The sequence below is a fragment of the Carlito syrichta genome, unplaced genomic scaffold (assembly GCF_000164805.1).
Source record: "Carlito syrichta isolate Samal-C Ts95f unplaced genomic scaffold, Tarsius_syrichta-2.0.1 Scaffold302407, whole genome shotgun sequence".
NCBI lineage: Eukaryota > Metazoa > Chordata > Mammalia > Primates > Tarsiidae > Carlito > Carlito syrichta.
Window position 1 is genome coordinate 85,104 of NW_007246503.1, and position 24,882 is coordinate 109,985.

Sequence of the window (24,882 nt, forward strand, 5' to 3'; positions counted from 1 at the left end):
GCCCGGAGTACCCACCGGTGGCGCCTGGCGCTAACGAGCACATGGTGTGGTGCTGGGAACCCGGGAGCTCGGCGCGCCTGGGGGCGGAGACCAGGCTGGGCGGCGCGTGCACGCGCGACCGCCACCAAGCTCTTTGGGCCTGTCCCAGGAACTGGCACAACCGCGAGCCCGAAGCAAGGCCCGGGCTCGGGGAGCCGCGCGGACGCCTGGAGACGCGGGGGCGCGCGCGCTGGCGAGCGAGAGCTTCCGGCTTCCACGCGCGGTGTGTCACGTGAGGCCAGTGGGCGGGGCGAGAACCTGGCTCCGCCTCCCCTTGCCGCAGGGCCGACGCAGTGCGCCCCAAGGAAGCGCCGTCACCGGGACTGGGCGTCGCAGGCCGCGGGTGACTGTTTTTTCCTCGGGCTGCCGCAGGCCTTCGCGGGAGGTCCCGGCCCGCGGCCACGAGCCCAGAGGTGGAGAGACGCCGCAGGGGTTTTGCTGTCGGCATCGTGTCCTCTGTGCGTCCCTTTTTCCGGGGATGAGCGGTTAGTGGAGCGGCGACCAGCCATGGCGCCCTCTGGTGGCGGAGGAGGCCGATCGCAGGCGAGGGCCTGGGGACTCCACTGTTTCCTGCACTCCCAGCTCCTGGGGTGGAAACTGCCTGGGTGGGTGTACTTTAGAGATAGATAGGGGCCAAAACTCCCAAAAGGATTTAATCTTTAATTAAAGGGTTAAGCGAGGTCTGGCACGGTAGCTCATGCCTGTAGCGCTAATACTTTGGGAAGCTGAGGCAGGAGAATCCCTTGAGGTCAGGAGTTCGAGACCAGCCTGGGCAACATTGGGAGACCCTGGCTCCACAAAAAGTAAAAATAGCCGGGTGTGGTGGCTCGTATCTGTGGTCTTGGGAGGCTGAGGTGGGAGGATGGCTCTCGCCCAGGAGTTTGAGGCTGCAGTGAGCTATAATCACACCACTACACTCCAGCCTGGGAGACAGAGCAAGACCCTGCCTCAAAAAAAAATAAGTAATAAAGGGGCTAAATGAGAACGGGAGTCGAGCCAGCCTACTGGGTTTGAATTCTACTTCTGTCCCTATGTAACTATATGACAAGTTACATGAGGTCGCTCTGCCTCAGTTTTCTCACCTGCAAAACAAGGATAATGACTGCACTAACCTCAAGACTACAGTAAGGATAAAATCACTGAATACATGTAAAGTGCTTGTGTTAACTTTATCCTAAACAACAGGAAATGGGTGAACTGTTCGTTTAAAGCAGGGAGTGATGCTGTCAGAGGCCTTTAAAGAGTAACATTCTGACCATGGTGTAGGGAGGAACATAATCATTCCCATGTCTCCTGCCACCTCCTCCCTTTCTTGGCATCCACTCAAACTATGGAGCTCTTGCTTAGATGCCAGTAGACAGCAATCATGTTGGTAGGCAGTGTCCTACACTCTAGTCCCAGAGGCCAGTACTTAGCTTAGCAACCATGGCCTAGTAGGCCCTGTGTAATTCTGTCTCTTTCCAACTCAACCTTTCACCCAGATCCCACCCTCAAGCCTTTTTTTTTGAGTCGGAGTATCACTGTTGCCCTGCTCACAGCCACCGCAGCCTCGACCTGTTGGGCTCAGGTGATCCTTCCACCTCAGCCTTCCAAATAGCTGGAACTACAGGAGTGCACCACCATACCCGGCTAATTTTTGATTTATTGTAGAGACGAGGTCTCACCAAGTTGCCTAGGCTGGTGTTGGACCCCTGGGCTCAGGCAATCCTCTCACCTCCACTTCCCAAAGTGCTGGGATTACAGGCATGAGCCACCATACCCGGCCTCAGACCTTTTATTTACTGCTAATCACCGAAAGCTCTACAAATGGGTAGGTCCCCCTTTTGGTCTCAACCAGAAAGGCTCTCCTCAGACTACTGCTAAAATAGTTTCTGCTGTTACTTCAGGAATACCTTGTTGGTTTCTTTCTTAGCATCTACCTTTTGCTTACTTTTTTAAAAAGGCCATGTCTCTTTTCTTTTTTTTTTTTTTTTTTTGAGACAGGATCTCACTATGTTGCCCAGACTGGAGTTCAGTAGCCATTCACAGGCACAATATTGCATACTACTGCCTCAAACTCCTGGGCTCAAAACGATCCTCCCACTTCAGCCTCCTGAGTAGCTGGGGCTAGAGACATGTGTCACACCAGGCTTCCTTACTTTCATTTCTCTGGCACATAATACATGGTCTGGTTCATAGTAGATACTTGATAGATTTACTGAATAAAAATGAAGCCTTGTATTATTGCTAAATTCTTCTGCATGTGTACCTGCCTGCTTTGCCCATAAACTTCTAGAGGATAGAACCTGTCAAATAGTTTTGAAGCCCCCTTACATTCTAGGACATTGCTAGACTATCATCTGGCTACCTTAAGTTGGACTTATTGTTCACTGGTGCATCCCCAGTGCCTGTGTGCTCAGTGGCACACAAGAGGCACTCACTGAACATTTGCTGAATGAATTGATGAGTTCTAGACTTTTCACTCAATTTCCTCAACTACAAAATGAGGATGATGACTGGACCCATCCAGCTTTTCCCTTCATCTTTCCAACATAAATTCTTTCTCTCTGCGTAACATTTGGAGGAAAACTTGCCAAATTCCTTAGTAACCAGCCACTAAATGTTGACAATAAGTCACAGCCAGACTGGAGGGATGACTAAGCCAGAATCTTGTCCCTTGAAGCTCGTATCTCATCACAGTGCAAGGCTCAAGAGGGGGCTGCTTTTCTCTCTACTCCAGAGATGGACACAGACCCTTCTCTGTCATCCCACTTCTCCACTGAGCCCAGAGTAGAATACTAAATGAGACTTGCCTGAAGGTTGTAAGCAAGGAAATAACCCGGAGAGAATGACTGAAAGCTGGTCACTGGGTCTGACTGTTTTTGGAGCCCACAGGCCTCAGCAGATGCTTATGGTATGCCCCCAACCCCCAAGGACTTTCTCACTTCTTGGAGCCCATGGCTTTTACCAACAGAACACACTCAGGCTCTTCAAGTTCAGCTCCAAGGGAACCCTTCCTGGCAGGAGGAAGAGACTCCATCTCCTTCCTAAGCCCACATTTGACGATCCCACCCTGCCCTACAGTAGGCCTCCTTTCTGGGTTACTCACACCAGGAGTGTCCACTCCCTTCCAAAGCTATCCACGCCCAACTAAAGGGGATGGTCTTTATCCCCCAGTGTTCACTGAAGCTTGGATGTACTTGACATACTGCAGATCTTGTGAAAACTGCCTGAATTTCTCCAATCACTTGCTTCCCCAGCACAGATGTCAAGACGCTTCCCACTCTCCTTTGCTCCATGATGGAAATCAACATTGTGTGCTTCTCTTGGTAGACCCTCCTTCTGCATCTTCCCTTCCTTCGCCTTAGTGCTTAGAGTGCAGCAGCTTGAGCCCTTTCATCGTGATAAGCATCCTAGACCAAAGGAGAAACCTAAGCACTTCAATTTTATTCATCTGTAACATATGCTAACAATTAACTGGAACTACCTGGAAACATACAGCTACTCCTGCAGAGTAGTTAAAAATACAAGCTATGAGATCAGCTATGAGATCAGGTTGACTCTGCCATTTCTTAGCTTCAAGTCTTCGGTTTTGGACCCTTGGGCGAGGGACTTGACTACAGTGTGCCTCAGGTTTCCTAGCTACAATAGGAAGATAATGGTAGTACTACTTTATAAGGATGGTTTGGAGGTTCAAACACAGATAACACATGTTCAGATTGGCACTTAGCAAGCATTTGATAAATATTAGCTGCTATTATATCATCCCTCTGACCAAAACGCTGCATATTACCCCAATACCTGGGCATTTTCAAACAATCTGAGAGATACCCAGGAGTTGTTTATTTTTATTCCTTTATTTAGTTGTCCTCTGAATTATATGAACTTAGTTACATAACTTCTATTATATATTCTAAAGAAGTAGTAAAGGCACAGTGTTTACTGACACAACTACATGTAACTAATTAGCACTTTTGTAACTCAGAGACATGAATGTCAACAATTTTAGAACAGAGAACATTTTAGAACATTTCCACAGAACATAATATTTTCACTGCTGCTGTGACTCTACAGACAAGAGTTTCAAAGCCAGCCTCCCAAGCAGTGGCATCAGAACCATGGAGGGGCAGTGGGGAGATTGTGTAAACAAAAGAAAACTAAAGATTCCTGTGCCCATACCCCAGAAATTATGATTCAGAAGGTTTGAGACAGGGCCTATGAACCTTTATTTTTCAAAAGCTCCCTGGGTGACCTGTCTGTATGAGCAGGCTCTGAACCAATGACACAGGGCACAATCATTTCTTGTTGGGATCTGAGTGGCTGAGAATAGTGAACAACAAAGTTAAAGCATGCTGATGTTTTAGACTCTGAAATTACCAGTTTGGTGGTGAGTGTTAAGGCTTCCAATAAAATGCATTTCTCCAGTGTGGTCATGGCTTGAGAGCACCATCGGCCTTCCCCAGGTCATGGATGGCCTTGTTCTCTAGAAGTTCTGTCTTCATGTTGCTTGGTCTCACTGCGTTGTTCAGCATTGCTCTAACCACAGTTGCCACGGGCACAGAGTGCCCACTGGCCCAAGATTCTGGTAAGGAGCCAAAGAACTTGCGAACTAACCATTCACTTGGGCGAGATTCTTGCCTATCACATAACAGAACTCTAAAGAGAAAAAGAAGAGATGGTGAACTGCATTCAGAATTAAGATTATGGACCAAACTGTATCCCCTCAAAAGCCATATGTTGTGTCTGAATTTGGAGATAGAGCCTTTAGGAAGGTAATTAAGATTTTTTTGTGTTTGTTTGAGTCAAGGTTTCACTCTGTTGCCTAGACTGGAGTGCAGTGGCACAATCACGGCTCACTGCAGTCTGCACAATCACGGCTCACTGCAGTCTCATCCTCCTGGGCTCAGGCAGTCCTTCTACCTCAGCCTCCTGAGTAGCTGGGACTACAGGCACATGCTGCCATGCCCAGCTAATTTTTTTATTTTTATTTTTTGTAGAGATGAGGTCTCGCTATGTTGCCCAGGCTGGTCTCAAACCCCTGGGCTCAAGCAATCCTCCTGCTTAGGCCTCCCAAAGTGCTGGGATTACAGGTGTGAGCCACTGTGCCCAGCCAGCTAATTAAGGTTAAGTGAGGTCATAAAGATGGGACGGGACTAAACCAATATGGCTGGCATCACTGTAGAAGGAAGAGACATCAGGGATCTCTCTGCACACATACAAAAGAAAGGCCATCTGCCAGGCAAGAAGAGAGGCCTCACCAGACACCAACCTGATGGTACCTTGATCTGGGACTTACAACCTCCAGACTGTGAGAAAATACATTTTTGTTGTTTAAGCCACCAAATCTGTGGTATTGTGTTACAGCGACTGAGCAAACTAGTAATACAGTGGATATAAGATTTTATTTGGTACATGAAGAGAATTTTCTTTTTTTGAGATGGTCTCACTCTATATTGCAGGTCGGTGTGCAGTGGTGCAGTCCTGGCTCACTGCAGCCTTGACCTCCTGGACTCACTTGATCCTCCCATCTCAACCTCTCGAGTAGCTGAGAGTACAGACATATGCCACCATACCTGGCTATTTTTAAAAATTTTTATTAGAGACAAGGCCTTGCTGTGCTGCCCAGGCTAGTCTCAAACTCCTGGGCTCAAGTAATCCTCCCATTTCAGCCTCCCAAAGTACTGGGATTACAGGCATGAGCCACGGCACCCAGCCCTAAGGATTTTTTTTAAAGACAGCAAATGCTATTCAGGAAGTTCCGAACTTTTGAGTCCAGCAAGGCATGCCCTTCAGAGAAGATATCCACCTCAGTCAGCCTCTCATGTCTTATATATTTTAGCTGTCACCCTCTCAAATGAGAAACCAGCTTCTAGGGACTAACTGACAGTGGTGTACCCTCAGACAGCATGAATACTGTACTTACCCAGGCCTAAATACAGAGTAACGATCAAACTTTAATTCTTGAACCCTGGCTTCAACTTCTCCCTATTAAGAAAAACACAAGTTCGATATTTAACCAAGACCAACTCATACATGTAAAGCTTAAGAGAGAATAATTTGGTTTTGAAGATAATCTGTGTCTGCAAGTCTCAATACTCGTACATATTACCTAGCATTTTAGATTCCAAAAAGTCTGGGAAGTTAAGGAATAAATCATTTAGTTTTGAGGTATAGTAGAGAGTTTGTAAACATTCATTGAATGAGCAGATGGCTGCACAGTCAGTTCTCTCGCTTTACTGATATTAACACAGGTCCAGAGAGAGTCAATGATATGTTAACTCAACCATAAAAGAATGTCCTCCTTCTAGTTCAGAATTCATGTTGCAGGTGAGCAGACACTAACTTTTTGGTTTACAGGTAGTTCCAGCGAGCCAGAAAACACAGACACCCCACTATACTCCTCATTTCACAACAAACCCCACATTTTAAGAGACAGTGAGATTACATCTAGAGGATGCTTTAAATCAAATTTGTTAAACAAACCACAGATTTTCATACCAGACATCTCTAGAAACTGAAATGTCAGAGAGGCTCAGACCACAGGCACCTCCAAAGGCCTTGTGAACTACCATTCCCACGAGGTACGCGCTCCTCCTCCTTGGCCTTTAACCTGTCATAACATAGAAGCTTAGGTGGCTATTTTTTTTTTTTTTTTTTGAGTTGGAGTCTCACTCTTTTGCCCTGGATGGAGTACAGTGGCACTCTCACAGCCACCACAGCCTTGACCTGCTGGGCTTAAGTGATCTTTCCGCCTCAGCCTTCCAAATAGCTGGAACTACAGGCACATGCCACAACGCCCGACTAACTTCTTGACTTATTGTAGAGATGAGGTTTCACCAAGTTGCCCAGGCTGGTCTCGAGCCCGTGGGCTCAGGTAATCCTCTTACCTTGGCCTTGCAAAGTGCTGAGATTATAGGCATGAGCCACCATGCCCAGCCTTAGGTAGCTATTTTTAAACATTTTATCAGTGGTTTGTGGCTTTACACAGAGTTGTGTAACCTTCATCACAATCAAAATTTAAAACATTTCATTACTCCAAAAATAAATTCCATGCCATTAACAGTCACTCCCTGTCCCCTCTCCACCGGACACTCAGTCAACCACTAGTCTACATGTGTCTCTATAAATTTGCCGGTTCTCAACATAACATATAAATGAAATCATACAATTTGTGGCCTTCTGTGACTGGTCCCTCTTACTTGGCATAATGTTTTCAAGGTTCACCCACGTGGTAATATGTATCATTCTATTTCATTTTATTATTTTTTAAGAATCAGGGTCTTGGTCTGTCACCCAAACTAGAGTACAGTGCCAAGATCATAGATCACTGTAGCCTTGCACTCCTGGGCTCAAGCAATCCTCCCTCCTCAGCCATCCAAGTAGCTGGGACTACAGGTAGATGCCACTATGCCTGGCTAAGTTTTTAAATTTATTTTTTCATTTTTTATAGAGATGGGGGTCTCACTGTGTTGCCCAAGCTGGTCTTGAACTTCTGGCATCAATCAATCCTCCCACCTTGGCCTCCCAAAGTGCTGAGATTAGATGCATGAGCCACCATGCCTGGCGGTATCATTTTTATAGCTGAACAATATTCATTTGGACATCTGGGTTGTTTCCACACTTTGACTATTAAGAATAATGCCTCTATAAACATTCATATGCAGTTTGTATTGGCCATACCTTGCTTGCTTTTTTATAAAGATGTGTTTTGTCTCTATTAGCAATGTGCATAAAACAGTTGACAGAGCAGGCTGAGACAGCTATCCTTAGGAAGGCCTGCTTGCAAGGTTGATCCCTAGCTTGTGCTTGAAAATTTGGACTGAGGGAGTGTTCCACCATTCCCTAACTGGTAAGGGTAGTTTACTGTTCCTAAACTGTTTGCTGAACACCTGCTTTTCTTCTGCAGGTCTGCGATTTTTGCTAAGCCAAGGGTGCCTACATGACTGACGCCTATAAAAACCCTGGACTCCAAGGCTCATGCGAGTTTCTCTGGTAGGCATCATCCATTAATGGAGAAATTAAGCACATCCTGAGTAAGCTCCACTGGGAGAGGCCTCTCGGAAGCTTGTACTTTTCTCCAGACTTCACTCCACATGCCTTTCCACTTCACTGATTTGACTTAATATCCTTTCATTGTGATAAATCACAGCTATGAATATGACTATAAGCTGAGTCCTGGGAAGCCTTCCTGTGAATTACCAAACTTGAGGATATCCCTGACAACCCCACGATGTAAGCAGATTAAAAATGCTGTGAGGTCAAGGACGATACTCAGTAATAAAATATCACATCCTCTGGAAAGTGTACCTTCCCCAACGCTCTTAGACACAGAGAACAGAGAACACAGGCCCATCCAGGACTCTGGGATCCACACCCCAACACTTGCCTCAGCATCAGCAGGGTGTCAGTAAAGGTATGTGATTGATCCAGGCCTCCCAGAGCTGGCCCACCATGAATGTAACTTTAAATTTCACCGAGGAGAATACATGTTCCTAAAGAATAAAGGAGTTTCTAAAATTGGGTGGGAGAGAAGAGTTCACACACAAGAAGGATGTGAGCCATAAGCAATAAATGCTGGGAATGCTACACACAGTAGCTGAAGGAGTATTCAGGAAGATCATCTTTCCAAATTCTAGAAGTAATTATGTATTGTTCAGCATTATTCTGAGATGGCCCATTTGGTTGTTGTTTCTGTCCTTTTAATCAATCTAATTGATAATCTCATGTTGCAGGCAAGAGAGGTCAACTTCAATGAACACAGGTCTCTTTCCATTTTACTGACCATTTGCTGCGGCCCTGTCATGGTCCAGGTGCTGTGCTGGGTGCTCTTGTATGTCTTAGTGACAAAGCCTATTCACTACATAGGAGCTGGCAGCACAGGCCCTGGACTCAGACTGCCTGGGTTCAAGTCCCAGTTTTGCTACGTAACGACTGGTGATCTTAATATCATGGTGCCTCAGTTTCCACACAAATGCATATGAAAGTCCTCAGAACACCACCTGACTCAATCAATGTTAGTTATTATTATTTTTTAAATCTGGTTGAACCATTATTATAACAAGATGAGCAGGAGTAGCACCTTTATCTTTACAGATGAGGAAATATTGTATATATATTTTCTTTCCTAAAAGGTACAAATGTTTATCTTGGTAATGAAAGCAAAAATCCTATTTGATAACTTTTGCCAGAACCTACATGTATAAGTAGTTTGAAAAACAGATTTTTTTCCTTTTAAGAATTGTTCTAAACTCTAACAATTAAACTGAAACTATTCCATTCTTGATTTAACTTCACTGGTGGCTCACTGATCTTTACCTGGTACAAAATACTATTTTAGCATAGGCAAGAGATGGCTCTGCTATAAGCCAGAACTAGAACTTTTCATTATCACAACTTGATCATGTGCCAGCAAAATGATAAAGACGTTTACTAAAATGGGAACAATCTTAAATCTCATTAAAAAAAAAAAACTGCCCAGAGTATGAAGGGTAGTAATCCCACTGCAGTTCCGGTGTGACATCATTGGAAAGCTCACCCTCAGCAAAGTGACCAGGGTGATGAAGGAGCTAGGAATAGAAACCAATAAAAAATGGTGCAAGGACTTAAAGGTGCTATGCCTGGGAAAAATACCATTAAGGCAGCCATAATCTCCAAATATCTTAGAGACTACAATGCCAGAGAAGGATTGGGCTTGTATCTCTTATTTTAAAAGGCAGAACTGATAACAATTAACATTTCTATAGCAATAGATTTCACCTCAAGGTGAGGATTTTTATCAAATGCATCTGACCAAAAATAAAGTTGGCTAATGAGATAGTAACTGCTCTAGTGCTGAAGGAATTTAAGCAGAAGCTGCATGAACTTCTGTAAAAGGATTTCACACTGGGAAAGTTTGGCTGAGACCCTAAGGCTTCCTTCCTTCCTTCCTTCCTTCCTTCCTTCCTTCCTTCCTTCCTTCCTTCCTTCCTTCCTCCCTTCCCTTCCTTTCCTTCCTTCCTTTCTCCTTTATTTTTTTACACCCATACTACTCAAACTATCCCAATGCCCTGCCATTCCACTTTTGGCACCCTTACATGGTATGACCCCTCTCCCTTATGCACAACCTCTAATGCCCACTAATTCTCCTCTAGTGCCCAAATTCCTCACATCAAACTATCCCTTTACCCCAATCGAATTTTCTCACATTGTTGACACAACCAAACTTTCCCCACCATAGCCACTTCCTGGTTTTACCCAGGCCCCCTCTTTATTTAGCCTCCTCTTCAAATCAAGCCCCTCTCCCACAAACCTAACCCCCTACCTAGCAGACCCAGACCCTTCCCACTACCCTAACTCATGCCTCCAGGTATCTAGATATTCTCCACATTAGTCACTTCTTCTGTGTACCAAGACATAATCTTCGATTCTAATCCCCTCTGGGATACCCAGATCCTCTCTTCACGTTGACTTAAAGTCCTCTTCTTCATACACAGCCATCCTAACTTATTCAGGGGTACCCACACCCTCTCTTTATAACCTAAGCCTCTCTTTGCAAAAAAGCCCATTGTAACCCATGACAGGGATGCCAAGGTACCTTCCTCACATGGACTTTAATCCTTCCATACATACCCACATACCCACATACCCTAACCCATTCCAGGGATACCCAGATGCTCCTTCTCATTATTAACCTCATCTTTTCTTGTTTGCAAAAAGACTCAATTCTACCCTAACCCATTCCAGGGATACTCAGACCCCTTTTTCATATCAACTTAACTGTTCTTTGCAAAAAGATCCCCACACACTAACCCAGTCCAAGGACATCAGACTACCCATCACAATAGCTTAAGCCCCTTTCACATAAACCTCTCCCACTGCCCAAATCCCCTTAGGGATACTCAGACTCCCTATCTCACGCAGAACCCCCACCACCACCCTAATTCAGTAGACAAACCCTCTTCCTCACACCCAAACCCCTCTCACCAGCCTACTACTCTGGAGAGACCCAGACTCCCAACTTCTTATTAGCCTACCAGACACTCCCACCCTTAGCACACAGATCTCCATACTCTACTCCCCTCACCCAGTCCCTAAGGATACCCAAATCCTAACTTCACCTTGGCCTATTACCTATGCTTAAAAAAACAAAAACAAAAAACGAACTCCCCGTAACACATTCTAGGGACACCCAGACACCCTTTTCACTTTTTTTTTTTTTTTTGAGTTGGAGTTTCACTCCTTTGCCCAGACTGGAGTGCAGTGGCTGCTCCCGGTCACCGCAGCCTCTACCCGCTGGGCTCCAGCGATCCTTCCCCCTCAGCCTTCCAAGTAGTCGGAATTACAGACGCGTGCTACCACATCCAGCTAATTTTTTGATTCATTGTAGAAATAAGGTCTCGCCAAGTTGCCCAGGTGGGTCTCGAACCTGCGGGCTCAGGTAATCCACTCACCTCGGCCTCCCAAAGGCGCAGGATTACAGGCTGAGTCACCAATCCCGGCTACCCTTTTCACTTTATTAACATAACCCTTCTTTGTGCAAAGACTCCTCTCAACACATTCCAGGGATATCCAACCCTCCAATACATTGGTTTAATGCCTCTTCACATTAATTTAACCCCATCCCTCACACCTAGAACATTACCTTAGTTCTAAATCTCTCCCTTAGTGATATCTATTTCCTAATACCATCTCACACCAAGACCCTTCTAACTGCCCTAATTCTTTCCAGGCATAACTAGACTTTTCTCCCCCAGGTAAATTATTTTCTCATGCCCTAAACCCCTAATGGGCACCCAAGTACCATCTAACCACTCCATTCCCTCAGGTCCTGGACTTGTCCCACTACTGTGTCCTTTACCCTGTTACCCTGTGGAGCCTCGGAGCCCTCCTGGGGCAGCTCCAAGGCCTCCCTTTCTCACCCAGGTTCTGCCCAGACCCCAGTCTGAGCCCCGCCCCCAGGCTCTCTTTCTTAAACTGGGGGCACCAGGGGATTCATCAGAAAGTACATAAAGACAAAGTTATGGCCTCTCTTTCTGTAGCATCAATTAAACTTGAAGGTAAGTTAACAGAACTTTTAAAAAAATTAAAATAAACAGGTATATGTATAGTACTGAGAATAGCAATACTTGCATAAATTTGCTTAAAGATACAACACAAGCCTTTTAGGAAAGTCAAGTTTATAACTAGCCAACTACTTCAGGCTAGATGTTCCCAAGTCCCCAGAGAAATAAAAGCTCCTTCCTCTCAGCCATTAAGGAAACTGAGAGAAAAGTTAAGAATCACGCCTCCAAGTCTTCCATTGCTAAGGTGCCATGCTGACATTCTCGCCCAGAGATGCCGCATGGCACTCCAATGACTGCTGAATAATTAACAGGGAGGAAGACACTGGAAATTATCTTTAACATCAGTTTAGTACTGTCAATTAGCCAGCATCCTCCAAAGTGTATGAAAGATGGAAACATGCACAAACCTTAACTTGTAGGTATAAAAAACTGCTCGACTTGTCAGCCCCTCTAGAGGACAGCAAGTTAAAGTGTTTGCACCCTCCAGCTTTTGCCAGCTCTGCAGACTTCAGTACATAATCGCGGTCAACACGAACAAATCCCTCCTGAGAAGGAAAAAAGATATGAATTATTTCCAAAAAGCTGCAAGTTCATCTTAAAGATTACTACTTGGCTTGGGTGGCAGACTGGAAGGCCTAGGAGGATGGGGATCTAAATAAAATGCATCCAAGCAATGCTTGAAAGTCAGGCTTAGCCCTGGGAAAGGCTCCAAGTGCTGTACTCTGAATAGACATACCAGTTTTAGCAGCAAGGCCAGACTATACTGAAAAAATAAGGTGATGACATTGAAACACAGACACCAAACAAATCGGCCAGGAGCAAAGGGAACAGTAAGATCAGGCTGGGAGACTACTTTTAGTCTCACATTTCTTTGTCTTTTAATAACTTTACGACTTACAACCCACTCTGTGTTTTACTTTTCTTTTCTTTTTTTTCCTGTATCAACCTTAACATGGTAGGGTTGCAAAGCATGGCTGAGGACACTCCACAGGCACTAAGTGCACAAAGTCTATTTAATTTCCAATTTTTGTGTATGCCTTTCAACAAACCTTACATACTGGTAAAGAATGCATTCTTGGTTGGGTGTGGTGGCTCAAGCCTGTAATCCCAGCACTTCGGGAGACTGAGGCGAGAGGATTGCCTGACCCTGCAGGATCGAGAACCGCCTGGGCACCAAGGTGAGATCTTGTCTCTACAATATATAAAAAATTAGCTGGGTGTGGTAGCACACACCTGTAGTTCCAGCTACTTGGAAGTCCAAGGTAGAAGGATCGCCTGAGCCCAGGAGGTCAACACTGGGGTGGCTGTGAGAGTTCCACTGCACTCCAGCCTGGGCAATAGAGTGAGACTCCAACTCAAAAATAAAAAATAAAAAAATAAGGAGACAGGCCAGGCACAGTGGCTCTCACCTGTAATACTAGCACTTTGGGAGGTCGAGGAGGGACGACTGCTTGAGCCCAGGGGATCAAGGCTGTGGTGAACCATGATCGTGCCACTGTTCTCCAGCCTGGACAACACAGTGAGACTCCAACTCAAAAAAATAATAATAAAATAAAAATATACTTGTGAGTGTGAAGGAGGACAAGGAGGCTCTGAGGGTAATGGCGACATTCTATTTCTTGATTTGGGAACGGGTGGTAGAGGATGTTCGATTTATGAAAGTTTATTATGCTCTATGCTTAAAATATGTTTACTTTTCTTTCATGGTGTACTTCAATACAAAGTTTTAAAATTTTTGTTGTTTTAAAATTGAATTCTATATTTGTTTTCTATTGCTCCTGTAACTTAGCAGCTTAAAACAACACGAATGTATCATCTTGCAGTTCTACAGGTTACAAGTCTCACATGGGTTTCACTGAGATAACATCAAGGTGTCCACAGGGCTGCCTTCCCTTCTGGGAACTGCAGTGGAGAACCTACTTCCTTACCTTTTCCACCCTCCACAGGCCATTCCCATTTCTTGGTTCACGGCCAGTCCCCTTACCCTTAAGTGGAGGAGCCCTTTTCACACTGCATCGCTCCAGTCTCCTTTTCTGCTTCCCCTCTTCCACTTTTATGGAATAGGCCCACCTGGGTAATACAAAATAATCTCTTGCCCCTCCTTTTTTTTTTTTTAAGTTGGAGTCTTACTCTGTCACCCAGGCTGGAATACAGTGGCATGATCATGGCTCACCACAGCCTTAACCTCCTGGGCTCAGGCAATCCTTCCACTTCAGCCTCCTAAGTAGCTGGGACTACAGGTACATGCCACCACTCCTGGCTAATTTTTTTTATTTTTCCTCAAGACGAGCTCTCCTTATATTGTGAAGGCTGGTCTCAAACTCCTGGGCTCAAGAAATCCTCTCACCTCAGTCTCCCTAAGTGCTGTGATTACATGCATGAGCCACCACACATGGCCACGAGAATATTTTTAACTATATCTACTACCTGCACAGCAGTGTGTGTGTGTGTGCATGAGTGTGCGTGCGTGTGTGTGTGTGTGTGTGTGTGTGTGTGTGTGTGTATTTGGTATTTTTTTTCTTTTGCCTTACTTTCTACCTTAGTTTTTTTCTGCCTTACTTTTTTTATTTTAGTTTGTAGGTAATGTAAACTTTTTACCCATGAGTCATCACCATCCTCTTTTGTGTTGTATACTCTGACGCTGGATCCTAAACAAATGACTTGCCAACCTGTCCTACTCACTGCCTCAAATTCATATTGTTGCTTTTTAAAATCAGTGTAAAACAAAACAACTTTAATACTCAGCACATCCTGAGAGAGAGGTGATTATCCTCAGAGCAATTCTCCAAATTAAGATTTTAGATGTGCTGAAAGAGTGCCAAGAAAAGCAACCCAAAACTATGTAGAAACGTTCTAAAATACTGAATTTCTCTTCCACGTCTATTTCTTACCCTTCCTATAATTCACCAGAACTCTGATCATAATAACAGATACGTTATTCACAATAAAATTACACAGCTGACTAGTGAAATAAATTCCATTCTGTTGTTGTTTTAGCATGATTGCTTGGAAGGATTATTATAGTTCTCTGTTAAAATGCTTTTTCTTTCATCAGCTTCTTTAAAAATAAGGGAAAGATTCAGCCAATCACAAGTCTCCAGACTGACGCTGTCTCTCTCACTTAATCCAGAGCCCAGTAAAGGGATAATTTGATTAAACTGAGACCCTAATTTATTTGGCTTTAGTTCTGGATCAACCTCTCCTTAATAGAGTGCTGTCGTCTCCAATTGTTTGATGAAAATTAAAGTGACATAAATACCATGGGACTTTTTCAATCTGATTAGTCAGCTAAGGCACATCAATACCACCCCAGCCATCAGACTCTGGCGTCCTTCCTTTCACCCGCCTCGCTAACAACTGACAACCGCTCCTTGAAGGACGAGCACCCACGCTGTTGCAGAGACCCCCACACTCAGCCCATCATCCCTGCTCAATGGGCCCTGTTGACAAGGTGCCCATACCTTTCTCTGTTGCTGTTCTCTGGACAAAGCTAAATATTGTTTTATTAGCAATCAATGGCTGTTAATCCAAAACGATTTCACAAATCCTCTGAGCCCTCAAGCTTATTATAAATAAGCGTTTTCCAAGCCCACTAAATTTTGAATTTCACTTCCGTCACCCTGATGGCGTGGCCTTTTAGCTAGTGAATTAACTCAAAAGCAAAAGGGTCAACAGCTTTCAAAGACTTAAAAATCAAACTTAAGTATGGGTCCTGGTGACTGACTAGGAGATATCAACACACACCAATTTTCTTTAGAGGGAGGAAGATTCCACGTATAGACTGAAGGAGCTACCTTTAAAATCTCATTCATACCCTTTCTCGTTCTCCAACAGCTCATATTAAGGAATAAAAAAGCTAACTAAAACAAGCTACTTCATATTCCAGTAACACAATTTTTGGAAAAACCATAATTATTTTCCCTTAACATATGGCAAGAGAAAAGACAGACACATCCTTTGAGAGTATTAAGTCCATTATACCATTGTGTCTTTACGATTCCATAGTAAGTGTGTCCTACTCTAAGCTAGGAATCAGATCCTTCTAGAAAAAGAAACTAGTTAAGTTCTCAATATAAATGTCCTTTCCCAGCACGCACTTGAAAGAATAAACACAGTCATCTCAGTAGGGATATCCTCATAAGCTCCATAAACACCAAGGGAAATAAAGTCTCCAACTGCTCTTATTTCAAGTCTTATTAAAATACAAAGCTAAAAAGTATTTTTTCTCATCTTTTTCACCAATGCTTGAAAACTAGAACTCATCATACCAAGGTATTTCAGTGCTCTCTGATAGGACAGAAGAGCCTGTCTGAATGACTGAAGAAGGTAAGGGGCCAGGCACAGTAGACTGTGGTCCCAGCTACTCAGGAGGCTGAGGTGGGAAGATCACTTGAGTCCAGGAGTTTTAGTCCAGCTTGGGCAACATAGCAAGACCCTGTATCTAAAAAATTAATTAATTAAAAGTGAGTCGTGGGGATCCTTTTCCAAGAAGGAAGGATTGATCGTTCTGTAAAAGTTCCACTCAGCCCTATTTCTGCTTCATGTTCCTTCTCTTTCACTCCCTTTTCAAGCTGACCCAATAAATTAGACCCGAAAACAAAGATGCTGACAAATACCAAATGGAATAATCTGAGGTCTCCTTTGTTTGTGTCCTAGAGGGCATTTCTAGATTTGATGTACAGTGGCGGGAGAAAGACCTTGGTTAGAGAAAGAGCTCTGGATAGAAAAGTAAAATCAACAGAAACTGAAGATTCCAGGGTCAATCTCTATGTTCATTTTTTTTTCCCATTTAGGGCATTCTTTTCTCTGCATTTTGTAAAGTCAAAGAATTCTGCAGTTGGAAGGGGATTCAGTGGTCACCTCCCTTTCAGGCAGACAAGGAAGCCACGCTCCCCGAGGTTAAACAGCAGACCATAAGCTCTACAGCTACTTGGTAGCCAAACAGTGCCTGTGATCCACCTTGAGCCAGCCAGGACCTCACCACTTCACAAGCCCCCTCCTAGACATCACATAAAACAGTAGCAATCAGAACAGAAGAGGGCAAACTTTTCTTGTAAAGGATTAGACTGTAAATATTTTCAGCTTTGCAGGACTCTGTTACAACCACACAGCTCTACCTTTTTTAAAAAAATCAGAGTCTCACTCTGTAACTTAGGCAGGAGTGCAGTGGCACGCTCAGAGCTACCGCAGCCTCGACCTGCTGGGCTCAGGCAATCCTTCTGCCTCAGTCTTCCAAGTAGCCGGAACTACAGGCACACGTTACCATGCCTGGCTACCAGCACCACCAGGCCCAGCTAATTTCTTGATTTATTGTAGAAATAAGGTCTCGCCAAGTTGCCCAGACTGGTCTCGAACCCATGGGCTCAGGCAATCCTCTCACCTTGGCCTCCCAAGTGCTGGGATCACAGGCTGAGCCACTACACCTGGTCAGCTCTACCCTTATTATAGCACAAAAGCAACCAAAGAGAATACACAAAGTAATGAGCATGGTTGCATCCTAATAACACTTTTAAAAATACCATTATTTTATTTTTTTAATATATATTTTTTATTTTAAAGTTGTGGGGTACAGTTAAGGGTTAGGTATACAAATATTCATTGTGTAGGTACCCTTGTTGATGAGATGTGCCCCCCTTTCCCCAGACAGATATTGAATACCGTTAACCTCACCTCCCTTCCCCTCCCTGTCCCTACCCCCCATAGTTTCCCACCATTGTCAATTCTTTTCTTATAGTATTATGGTAGTTGTTTAAGGTTCACTTATGAGTGAGAACATGTGATGCTCAGATGTTTGTTTCTGTGAGAGATACTCAGTATTATAAACTCTAATTCCATCCAGGTAACTGTGAAATTCATGATTTTATTCTTTGTTATGGTCGTGTAATATTCCATTGTGTATATGTACCACATTTTTAAAATCCAGTCCTCTTTTGATGGGCAGCATGGTTCCATGATCTTGCTATAGTGAACAATGCTGCAATAAATATACGTGTGCAAGTATCTTTTTTAAGAGTGATTTGAGTTCTTCAGGGTATATTCCCAGTAGGGGGATTGCTGGGTCATATGGAAGGTCGATTTTTAGAGCTTTTAGCAATCACCACACTGATTTCCACAGAGGCTGTACTAGTTTACACTCCTACCAACAGTGTAGAAGTATTCCCTTTTCACCACATCCTCTCCAGCATCTTTTATTTTTTGTTATTGATAATGGCCTTTCTGACTGGAGTTAGGTGGTATCTCAGTGTAGTTTTAATTTGCATCTCCTTGATGACTAGTGAGGTTGAACATTTCTTCACGTATCTGTTGGTCACTCATATGTCTTTTGAGAAGTGTCTGTTCATATCTTTTGCCCATTTTGTAATGGCAAAATGACACTAAAACTTGAATTCCTTATATCATCACATGGCATGACATGTTATTGTTCTGAATTTCTTAGCCATTTAAAAATATGAAAATATTCTTAGTACATAAGCTATACTGTAGCCTGCAGGCTACATTTGGCCCGCGAGCTACAGTATACAAGCCTCTGAATTAGAAGAACAGATCACTAGAATCAGAAGCCATAAAATTCTAATAATGCCTAATTAATGTTACAAAGGCTGCATTAATCAACATTAATGACATCATCCATTCAATAGAATCCAAGGAACTGGACTGCGTGCTATAGTCTACCAACAGGTGAGTAGCAAATGAAGAGGTGGGACCACTTCAAACCACCTTAGACTCACTAACCAAACCATTCTCTTCATACAAATAAGAAGAAATCCATAATTCTCAGGGGCATCTTTGGTTTTTGCTCTTTGTTCCAGGCCAATGAAGATCTGGTTTTCAAAGGCTCTTGCAATCTTCACTAGCATACATTTTATTCATTTACTAAAGCAAGGTGAGGATAACTAACACCACAATACCTGGAAAACCAGCAAGTGAAGAGTATTAACATATCCCAATGCCTCTCAAAAGCAAGTTCAACAAGGAAAGCTTGGCTGCATCAGAATCTCCCAAGGAATCTGCTAAGAATACAGATGTCGTGGGCATGGTGTCTCACACCTATAATCCCAGCACTTTGGGAGGCTGAGGTGAGAAGATGGCCTGAGCCCAACGGGTTCAAGACCAGTCTGGGTAACTTGGCGAGACCTCATCTCTACAATAAATCAAGAAATTAGCTGGATCTGGTGGCACATACCTGTTATTCCAGCTACTTGGAAGGTTGAGGCAAAAGAATCGCCTGAGCCCAGCCACTGCACTCTAGCCTAGGCGATAGAGTGAGACTCCAATTCAAAACAAACAAAGAGAATACAGATGCCAAGCTTCTAGCCTCAGAGATTCTGACCCAGTAGATCTGGGTTAGGGCCAAATCAGGAATCCCTTGCATTGATTAGATGACTATGGCCTGTGAATGTGAAAAGGCCAGCTACTGCTAAAGGAAATGGGCTTCCAATCGGATGAAGAATGCAAATAGACCTATCCCCAGTGCCAATCTCAACAGAAATCCGGGTTGACTGAATTTTATGGGATGAATTGTATCTCCCCCAAAAGCATATGTTGAAATCCTAACCCATAGTACCTCAGAATCTGACATCATTTGGAAATAGGATCAATGCAGATATACTTAGTTAAGATGAGGTCATACTGAATACAGTGACTCCCAATCCAATATGACTAGCGTCCTTACAAAAAGGGGAAATGTAGATCTGACACAGACACATGGGGAAAACACCCTGTGGAGAGACATGGAGAGAAGGCAGCCCTCCACAAGTCAAGGAGAGAGCCCTGAAACAAATTTTCCCCTCACAGCACTCAGAAGGAACCAACCTTGATCTTCGGCTTCTAGCCTCCAGTACTGTAAGACAATAAATTTTGGTTATTTAAGCTGGGGTCCCCAACCCCTGGGACTGTGAACCAGTATCTGTCTGTGGCTTATTAGGAACAAGGCAGCACAGTCAGAGGTGAGCAGCCTGGGAGCATAGCTCTCTCTGTCTTCTGTCAGATCAGCTGCGGCATTAGATTCTCATAGGAACACGAACCTTACTGTGAACTGTGCACACGAGGGATCTAGGTTGCATATTCCTTATGAGAATGTAATGCCTGATGATTTCTCCTCGCCCACTTTCATTGGGAACTGCTGGCTTAAGCCACCGAAGTTATGGTACTTTGTTAAGGCAGTCCTAGAAAACAAATACACTGAAAGTCATAGGGAAATGAGCTAGCTACTGAAAGGATCCTGACACCCAGAAACCCTGAATTTCTTGAAGTTCCTCTACTGCAAACTCAGATTGTTGAGGCATAATATAGGGTGTCCCTGTTACAAAACAGCTAATGAAGAACAAGAGGCTTGCTACTGAGCACCCAGTGAACCCTTTCTACAGAGAGGCCTGCAGACCCTGAACACCACCTGGGGTAAGCTTGGACATCCACAGCCCGCCTCCCAATAACTGTTGTTACCTAGACACTCGTGAATTGTCATCACTTTTAAATTGCCTAAAGTTATCACAAACTCCTAATTTTATATTGTACCCAATCCAAAAAACAAAAGAAGCCACAAAACAAAAGAAAATAATATTTTCTGGTGGAAGTGTCAGCTTACTTTCTGCCACTATTTTCTTAAATCATTTTCATCCTAACTCATTTCTGAGTCTACTTGGCTTTCTAGTCTTTTCCTTTATTTACTAATTATTTTCTTTTACCTTTCCAAACTGACTTCAAAGGAGAACACAAGGTATTGGGTAGCCTGAGAGGTGAAGAACCAACCCCCCCATACATATACATATATATCTTATATAATATATATATTAATATATTTTCATATATTTATTGTATATATTATGTATATATTTATATTCTGGATAGTGAAGACGCCCAATTCCTCTGACTAAAGTTGTATTATGTATTACACAATTTGAATGCAATGAAGCAATTTTGACTTTTCCCTGGCATGCCCTATAATGAGATTTACCTTCTGTCATGAAAATCAACTGTTCTGGGGCAACCCCTTCGGGTCCCCTCCCACTGTGGCAGTTTTCTGTCCTCTCAATAAATCCTGCTTTCTCTAAATAAATTTTTTTTAAAAAGAAAAGAATATCAACTGTTCTATGCCTAATGCAGTGTTTTGTTTTGCTGAGTCACCACCAAAACCAGGTTGGCAGTTCAGATAGTGAAACCTGCAGTGTCCTGGAACAAAAGTTTTTCAATGCTTTTGGAGGGCACATTGCTTGTGACTGTCCCTGGGACAGAAAAGGCTGCACTAGCTGCTAAGCAGGACGTGACCCTTTCTAGGAGAGAGAATGTGCCAATGTCCGGGAAAGTCAAACCTCCCCATGATCCACAATTCCCATCAGAGAACTCCAAAACCCAGCTGTGTCCCAGGCAGATATGTACAACTGAAGACAATACGGAAATACATCTTGACTCATCAATAGAATTATCTGATCCTATCTACTTGGTTGGTATAAGCTAATAGTTCTTAACTATGTGCTCCACTAATGATTCAGATGCACGGGCCTGGTTTATAAACCTATGGGGCGTCCCCATGGCAGAGTCATGGTCCTGCATAGACACGTTTGGCTCCAGCAAGTAAATTCTGCCAGAGGAATAAACTATAGTCAGGGTATAAATTAAACAAGATGTATCTGCATTAACATTTGCCCAGAATTCATGTAGTAAATTCTGACTGCTGTGTAGTAAACTCTGACTTCTGGACAGGGGCTGACTCAATTTAGAACACCATTAAAAAGAAAATAAAAAGTGTGCTAAAACAGTTTTGCGTCAGTGAAGGCTGAATCATCACTGGGGTTGAATCATCGCCGACGGCTGAGTCATCACTAGAGGTTGGCTGAATCGTGCCTCTGGGTTCTAATGTTCTATTCCAGAAGTGTAAAGCTTGGCGTGAAAATACGTTGAAGCAAATCACTCAAGTGAGAAAGAACGCTTTAGGTTTAAAGCATTTATTAAGGGGAGGAGAATCTTACTGCTAACAGCATGAGCCAATTACTTTCACTCAGACACCATGATTTGCCTTAGTCAGAGGTTGCAGTGACAGCGATATTTGTAATAGGCAACATCATGTAAATATTTATGATGTCTCCAGCATTCAGGCCTGAACTCAAGGATTACTTTGAAAGACAAACTTATCAGTACTATTCAAAGAATAGCAAAGGTTAGAGTGGCATATGGAACCTGAATCAATAAGAGCTTATTTACTTTTTTTTTTTCTGAGTAAGAGTCTCACTTCATTGTCCAGGCTGGAGTACAGTGGCACACTCACGGCTACCTCAGCCTCAACCTGCTGGGCTCAGGCAATCCTTCCACCTCAGCCTACCAAGTAGCTGGAACTACAGGCACGCACCACCACACCTGGCAGATTTTTTTATTTATTGTAGAGATGAGGTCTCGCCAAGTTGCCCAGGCTGGTCTCGAAACCCTGGGCTCAGGCAGTCCTCTCACTTGGCCTCCCAAAGTGCTAGGATTATAGGCGTGAGCCACCAAGCCCAGCCTAGAGCTTATTTACATTTAAGCACTGCACCAGGCACAAAGAAAAAGAGTGAACAAGAAAGGAATCCTTGACATGTTTGGTCAGCAAAAAGGGAAAAGGGTACATGGCTTCCTTACCGCCCCAGCTTTTTTTCTGGTGGTCCCCAGGCAACAGAATCCAACATCGTGACCTTGAAAGGCAGAAGCGTAGTCATCCAACTTTTCAAAGTCCACCACTTCTTGATTCTAGACAAGGGCACAGTTGCATTATCACTTTGTGTTATTAAAAAAAAAAAAAAAAAGCCTCTAGATTTGGACACTAAATTACAGAACATACCCAAGGGTCTGCCCAACATCCTTTTTACAAATCCATTTTCTCCCACCAAAAAGAAACGAACCTGAATCGAAAATCAACAATGCACAGATAAGTCTATATAACTGGACTAGGAGTGATCCAGATCTCTAAAGGCAAGTTCAATTATAGATTCTCCTCAGAAAAATAAAAGACCTGTCTGTCGCTTATCGGGGGGAGACCACTGAAGTATAATGTGGGGGCAGGGGTTGGTGTTTGGCTTCTCAGAGAAGACCTAGCTTCAAATCTGGGGCCTGCTCTTAGCAGGCATGTAATTGTGGTGAAGTTATTGATCACATGCCATGGTTTTCTTCAGCTGTAAACGTGGGTGATTGTCTCTTCTTCAGTCCAATCTGAGAACCCCTAACATTAGAACTAGAAGAGGGTGCTTGACAAAAAGGAATATTCCTGCATCCCTCTCCAATACTTCTGAATCAGGATCTGCACATAATAAGCACCCACTGCAACCCTCATGCACATTTAAGACCCTCCATCTAACCTTATGAAGTCGCTGCAAAATTTAAAAAAGAACACTTGAGAAATTCCCATCAGCCGGGAGTTCAAATAAAATGTCTCCTTCCCTCCCATCAACTCTTTGAAAAGAATTTTTCTGGTATTGCATACAATGCTGAAGAAAACTAGGATTTCACAAAGTGCCTGGTCAAAAGACGTGCCACTCATTTCAATTTCAGCATCTAATTACCATACATATCTGGCTCAGTACATAAAGCTAGACTATAAAGACCACATAAGACCTGCCTAAGCCTGAGTTAAATGTCTGTTTCAAACAAGTCCTGATGAACCAAAGACATTCACAGAATGACCAGAACACAGGCCTGGAGGAATCGAGAACATTTATTTGCTAGACGGACTGTTATCTGAAACATTATGCCTACGAAGCCTGTAGGGCCAAAGTCTGGAGTTGTAGTTGTGGTGTCTCAGGATGACATCATCTTGTTTAATTTGCTGCAGTTCACAGATAATTCAGCTTAAACAGAGGCTTCAGACATCTAGGGGGCTGTCATGAGATGGCAGCCTAGTGTGTCATACCCTTAACCATGAAAGCATAACTTACACTGAAGGGAATATTCCATTTACAGATAAAGCCAAGGAAGTCAGGCAGGACAAATTCCTGTAAGTGAATAACGCCACCTTTCACTGCCTAGACCCTTTGCACTCTGCAAAGCGTTTTCAGATTCACTGAAAACATGAATGTAAAGTGCATAGGTAGACACAAAAAAGAAAAAAGAAAAGCCGGTCGAGAAAATTGTCAAGGTCACAGGGCCCTCTCCAGAAGCCAGTTTTGAATGGACCTGAAGATGGCACTTTTTTCTCTCTCTCCAACCCCCATTACAACCTAGGCCCAGTTTTAAAGGGTGCTAGACGGGGAGAAAAGCTTTGCCCAAGGTTGCAAGAGGAGGCCCACCTGGGCCTATACCAGGCATGGGCTTCCAAGAGGGGCTCCTCTCACAGATCAATCCTGGCCAAATTTTGGTAGCTTCTGGCTGCCTCCACCACTGGCAGGCCTTTAGGCATGAAACACTTTCCCCTCGCAGAATCACTCGGGGTACCATGTGAGTCTCGGCTCCAATACCCACCACATTTTTATAAGCTTCCTCGTCGAAGGTGAGCTTCCTCCTGCCAATGAGCGTGACTTTGGAAAACAGACTCTGTTCCAGGATTTCTTTGAAGAGCACTCTGCCGGTTTCCCCGCTGGCGCCCAGAATAAAGACGGATTTATTCAGCATCCTGAAGTCTTCCCGAAGCTTCGGCAGCGCCTCTGTCTCAGCCATGCTGGGGAAATAACACCGACGGGTGCCGGTCTTAGGATGCTTTAGGGACCGCGCGTCCTCACCCCGGGGAACCAGGGCTGTTCATCTGTTGGGGAGGCAGGGACTGTTCTTCCCCGCAATCGGGACCCAGGGAAATAGCTGAGTCACCTGCGGGGCGTGGCCCGCCGGCCGTCCCCGCACCCGAGACCCAGACGCACCGCCAGGGGCCCGA

General features: G+C 44.0%; 2 protein-coding genes across 3 annotated transcripts in view; both read right to left on the reverse strand.

Annotated features, from left to right (window-relative positions):
* The window catches only part of PRMT3 (protein arginine methyltransferase 3), a gene marked incomplete at its 3' end in the record, with an annotated part of 78,495 nt that extends 78,378 nt beyond the window's left edge, over nucleotides 1-117 (reverse strand). The window contains exon 1 of the mRNA XM_008056595.1: nucleotides 16-117. Within this exon, the coding sequence (XP_008054786.1) occupies nucleotides 16-43 (28 nt within the window). The remainder of the gene's footprint in view (nucleotides 1-15) is intronic.
* Nucleotides 118-3,851: 3,734 nt separating this feature from the next.
* Nucleotides 3,852-24,882, reverse strand: HTATIP2 (HIV-1 Tat interactive protein 2). Of its 2 annotated transcripts, XM_008056594.2 has the most exons (6): nucleotides 24,869-24,873; nucleotides 24,477-24,710; nucleotides 22,665-22,772; nucleotides 12,467-12,604; nucleotides 5,942-6,003; nucleotides 3,852-4,674 (listed from the first exon to the last, which is right to left on the reverse strand). In XM_008056594.2, the coding sequence occupies exons 2-6, from the start codon at nucleotides 24,669-24,671 to the stop codon at nucleotides 4,449-4,451; spliced, it is 729 nt and encodes a 242-aa protein (XP_008054785.1). In that variant the 5' UTR covers nucleotides 24,672-24,710; nucleotides 24,869-24,873; the 3' UTR covers nucleotides 3,852-4,448. The 2 variants fall into 2 exon arrangements, with proteins under 2 accessions (XP_008054785.1, XP_021567291.1); XM_021711616.1 differs by lacking the exon at nucleotides 12,467-12,604 and having other exon boundaries at nucleotides 3,857-4,674; nucleotides 24,477-24,882.

Excerpts from the sequence above, each read along its gene's own strand:
- HTATIP2 (XM_008056594.2), bottom strand. The coding sequence starts at position 24,671 with ATGGCTGAGACAGAGGCGCTGCCGAAGCTTCGGGAAGACTTCAGGATG. Across the intron at positions 12,605-22,664 it reads CCAGAAAAAAAGCTGGGGCG|GAGGGATTTGTTCGTGTTGA; the intron begins GTAAGGAAGCCA and ends TTTCCTTCTCAG. Across the intron at positions 4,675-5,941 it reads TACTCTGTATTTAGGCCTGG|AGTTCTGTTATGTGATAGGC; the intron begins GTAAGTACAGTA and ends TTTTCTCTTTAG.